Source organism: Triticum aestivum, chromosome 5B (assembly GCF_018294505.1).
Source record: "Triticum aestivum cultivar Chinese Spring chromosome 5B, IWGSC CS RefSeq v2.1, whole genome shotgun sequence".
In the NCBI taxonomy this organism is placed as follows: Eukaryota; Viridiplantae; Streptophyta; class Magnoliopsida; order Poales; family Poaceae; genus Triticum; species Triticum aestivum.
In genome coordinates, this window is record NC_057807.1 from 485,200,008 (window position 1) to 485,205,046 (window position 5,039).

General features: G+C 44.3%; 1 protein-coding gene across 1 annotated transcript; it reads right to left on the reverse strand.

Moving 5' to 3' along the window:
* Positions 1 to 3,832: 3,832 nt before the first annotated feature.
* On the reverse strand, positions 3,833 to 4,621 carry LOC123112682 (rhodocoxin). Its single transcript, XM_044533739.1, has one exon. The coding sequence runs from the start codon at positions 4,552 to 4,554 to the stop codon at positions 4,072 to 4,074; it is 483 nt and encodes a 160-aa protein (XP_044389674.1). The 5' UTR covers positions 4,555 to 4,621; the 3' UTR covers positions 3,833 to 4,071.
* Between the last annotated feature and the right edge of the window lie 418 nt (positions 4,622 to 5,039).

Consider the following 5,039-nt stretch of genomic DNA (forward strand, 5'->3'; position numbering starts at 1 on the left):
AGTTTTTACTCTTTGTATTTCCAACTTTTCATTGAAGGTGTCACCACTGAGTACAACAATGACTACATGTATGACATGCTACAGTCAATTCAGAAAATACGGGATGATATTGTATGTTATGTGTCTTTTATTGTATTTCAGGGGAAAATGATGTTTGTTTCCCATAATTTTCCTTCTAGTGAGAATTTGATGTGAACATCCTATTATTTGTTTCAGCTTCACAAGGAACGCATACTTCAGGAACAAATTGCTCAATGCGATATGGACATCCAGACAATGTTAAGTGGTATTCTACCATTTTCACATCTAAATATGGTTATCGCGCTGCAAAACGGTTACAGTTTTGTGGCCAACATTGCGGGCATGTGTTTCTAGGAGCCATACATTTCCAAAAGTTTTGTATTAAATTGGGGCGTATCATACTTGTGCCAATTTTTGACAGGAAGTTCTTTCTATATCGGTTCCACATTTCTTGTAGTCATCATGTTGTAAACCTTATTATGCAGAAGGGATGATGACACCAAAAGTGGTCTCAATAGTACTCCCTCCGTCCCGAAATACTTGTCATCAAAATGAATAAAAGGGGATGTATCTAGATGTATTTTAGTTTTAGATACATCTCTTTTTGTCCATTTTGATGACAAGTATTTTCGGACGGAGGGAGTAGATAAATATGTGAAAACTGGCTCAGATTTTATGGAAGTTGCCAATTCATCTTGCTCTGGAGATGGCGGCCAATTCATTACTAAGAGGAAGAAATTGAGGGAGGCACTCCTCCGACACTGTGAGATAAGAAACCTCAAGCTGAACTAATGTATCAGAATTTTAAAATGCCACACATGTACATGTGACACTTGTCAATGCAGGAGCTTGATAAGATCTGCTGTGAGGCCAATTGGATATTCCCAAGATACACAGTAGTACCTTCAGTATCAGATGGTATGTATAAACTCTTCGATCTTCTGGATACGCAAGCATTAGGTTCTTGGGCCATGTAGGCATAACAATCAGGAGTATCATATGAATGGGTCTTGCACTTCTGGTTATCGTTCCTCGTTCGCTTATACATACATAGTACGCTACACTAACCATGCTTAGAACAAAATAGTTTTCAAGGTGTCAGATAAGTAGGCAAGTTTGCTATTTTGATGCCATAATATAGCAATCCACATAGGCCACTTGTTTGTTTACCACATGTTATGCTCTGTTGAAGTGTTAGGTTTGTTTAACATTTAATGGTTATGGAAGACATTCGTGCACGGTGCACCCTTGTAGGCTTTATCTCGGATCAGATTAACTATGTCCCCAGTTAGCAATAACCATAACTGATGTTTGATTGACCATCATATTCCCTCTCTGGTGCACTTCTTCACCGGTCCTTTTCCTATCTTTTCAGGAATGCTCCACGCTAGTGTACGTCTGAGCTGCCATTATTTTGAGATGACCATCACTGGCGGTCCTCGTCCGAACCCACGCGAGGCGAGGTGCTCTGCAGCTGCCAATATGATACCGGAGCTTCACAAGAAGGCCGAGGAGGAAGGACAGTAGGATGCCTGATGCAGAATCACATTGTTAAAACTCCTAAATCCGGGAACCGCAGGTGGCTGGAACCTGTTGTTCAGTCATTACAGCTTTGAACCAGACTTCTTGAAAAAATATACCTTTTCTAGCTATTTTACCTTCCGGAGTTTGACTCCTCATGTTGTTATCAGTATTATGGCTGTTTGTTAAGGTCATGATAAACCCTAGACTGTTATTTGCAAATTCTGTGGCACTGCAGTTGCACTATCATTCTTGTTATGTGAGTGAACACAAATTTTCGTTTTTCTTTCTTGTTGGATGATGATCTTCGTGGAGTATTTAGCTGTTGCTGCCATTATTTGGCCGCGGCCGGGCATTAGGTTTTGTTGCCAGTAGCATACCAAGAGAACAGCTGAGGTGTTTCTATGTTAGATAGTAGTGTAGCTCGTTAAGCTGGGATAGCTGATGATCTCTCAGACTACTCTCAAAACCTGTCATTTCATCCGGCTTCTTCCTTTTCAGTACTAATCAACGACTCTGCAAAATCGGTACATCTGACAAATTGCAAGTCTCAACCAAAGCAATGCATGGTGTACAACAACTCTAGCCATTTGGAGTTCTGGTGTGAGGCAGGCACAGCTTACCTCCATGTCAAATAAGCAGTGCATGGAAATACACCAACTTAACCGTTTTGTTGTTCTGACGATGTGTGAACAATAACATCAGGCAGGGACAATTACATCCTAGTGAAATTCTGGGGTAATAAACAATGCTGCGCGGCATCAATTCTCATAATGCAACATGATTCTACGATTTTAGAAATTCTGAATGGCTCACCGAAATTGGTTGCAACAGGTGCAACACAATATTACAAAGTTTTCCTGACCTGGCATTTCTTACAGAAACATGCACACAGGAAATGCCCGTCTTGTTCGCTGGCACTTAGGATATTGTGGATATGTTCTCAAAAACTGATTTACACATGCGAAGCTTTGTCACTTCTGAATTTAATCACGAATTGCTTTCAAAAAAGTTGGACTTCTAAATTACCATTCTTCTAATGCAAATATGAGCTTGCATCCGCCCACATCCTAGATCATGTCCAAAAATATACTTAGGGAACTCTCGGCACGCTAGTTCTAGGTTGTAGCCACATTTGCACTGGTAGTAGCTAAAAACACACTTCAGGACAAGTGTAGATGGGGTAAACTACATTCTTTCATATAGTAAAAAGCATTTCTAGGATGTTGATTGATATATATGCTGTAATTCAGAATGCACAGCAGTTTCCATGGCATCACCACAAACTATACAAGCATAGTATTCGGTATGAGAAAGAAATGCAGGGAGGATATGATGTGAAACAACCAACAATTCATCAAATGTACAAAGCAAAAGAAACAACAAACTGAGGTAATGGAAAGGGATTCCAGACCAACAATTCTCAGGCTGACGATCTAACAAAAAGCACGCAATGTCTAGACCAAGCTATTGTTTCAGATTTAATGACTCAAGAGGTAGACATACTTCCATGGGGAACATAAATGAGGCCAAAGCACGATCCTGAGAATCGTTGTCAACGACAACATCTGGGAGTTGACAATCAAGTGCCATGGCTAGTTCTTTCACCAACATTTTCTTCAAGTTAGTGATGCAACATGATACGACTTTAGAGATTCTGAATGGCTCACTGAAAATGATTGCAACAGGTGCCACAATATTACAAAGTTTCCTGGCCTAGTCTATTTGTGCTCCTCGAAGCAGCACATTCTTACAGGTATATGCACGCACAAAATGTCTGTCTTATTCGCTGGCATTAGGCTACTGTGGATATATTCTTGAAACCTGATTTACACGTGCAAAGCTTGTCAATTTTGAATTGATTCTTGAATTGCCTTTGAGGCATTTTGGTTTACCAACCAATGGTAATCAGACTACAAACGTGACAGCGCCGAATTGTTTTGGTCTTGTAAACTACGATCCTTCTAACGCAAATGTGATCTTGCATCTGCTCAAACCCAAGATCATGATCGAATCTACCTACACTCTCGCCATGTTAGTTCTAAGTTATAGCCACATTTGCACTGGTAGTAGCTAAGAACATGATTCAGGACATGTGCATATGGAGTCAGACTACATTTTTCAGACAGAAAAGCATTTCTGGGTGTTGATTGCTATATGCAAAAATACAGAATGGGCAGCAGTTCTCACGGCATCACCATGGAACTATGGAAGCACTAAAAATTCAGTATAAGGAAGAAATGGAATGCAGAGAGGACATGCTGAGCTGCAACCAAGAATACATCAAATGTACAAAACAAAACAAACAACAAACTGACGTAAATGGCAAGGGATTCCACATTACATCATCCACATTCAAACAAAATAAAAGTTTCAGAAACAGCTCTAAGTTTTGCCCATCAAATTCATTATTCTTTCATCAAATCCGTACCATGAAAACACCGGAAGGGGCGAGGAAGGAAGGCTCGCGGCGTCGAAGGGCCGCACAATTTCGCCTCGCCTCGCATCGCGTCGCGGAGGGGGGGCGCATTACGGGATGTCCCAGGGCTTGGGCTCGGGGAGGGCGACGACCATCCCCTGGTGCTCCTTGCCGAGCACGACCTGGCAGCCGAGGCGGGCATGCTTGTTGAGCTCCCGGTTGCGGGAGGCGCGCGTGAGGACGTAGCGCTCCTCGTAGGAGGCCGCGGGCATCTTCTCCAGCCACTCCTGCGCGATGTGGACCTCGCACTCGGCGGAGCAGGCGTCGATGTCGTCGAGGCGGTGGGAGGCCGCCTCGATGAGCCCCGCGTTGACGAGCGCGCGGAGGAGGGTCTGGCCGGCCAGGCCGACCACCTCGCGGCGCCCGCCGTCGAGGTCGATGGCGAGGACGCGCACGATGCGGTCGGCGACCTTGGCGGACGCGGCCGCCGGGGCGGGGGCCGCGGCGGCGGGGGAGACGGCGCAGAAGGGGCGGGCGAGCGCGGGGGCGAGGTGGAGCGGGAGTCGGCGCAGGGCGCGCGCCGCGATCGCCATGGTAGGGTTCGGGGTGGGAGATCTGGGGTGGGGAGGAGGGGGGCGATGCGGACTGGGAAATGGAGAGAGTGGAGGAGGTTGGGGGCGAAGAGAAGGTGCCTGGGTCACTGCGGAGTGGGCCTCCCGTGCTTTGTGTGTGGAACTTTTGTGGGTCCTGCTGTCAGTGTTATTTGGAATCAAAAATGTTAGACCTACGTAAATCCTTACGTAGGTGTAGCAAAACTGATTTGGAATCAAATAGACAAATGATGTGAGGGTAATTCTTCGCGCAAAAAAACACACATTGCGAATTCGTTTTGGATCACTACTTTAGTGTGTACAACTAAAAAATAGTGTATAACTTATTGAGATATAAGAGTGTTTATAAACCAAAAAGTATTGTTAGTGTGAGTGTTTTTTTTTTGAACGGGGAAAGGCACCAGAGGCGCCATCTTTATTCAACTCAATAGCAACTTACAACATGGAGAACAATACTCTCGATGTTT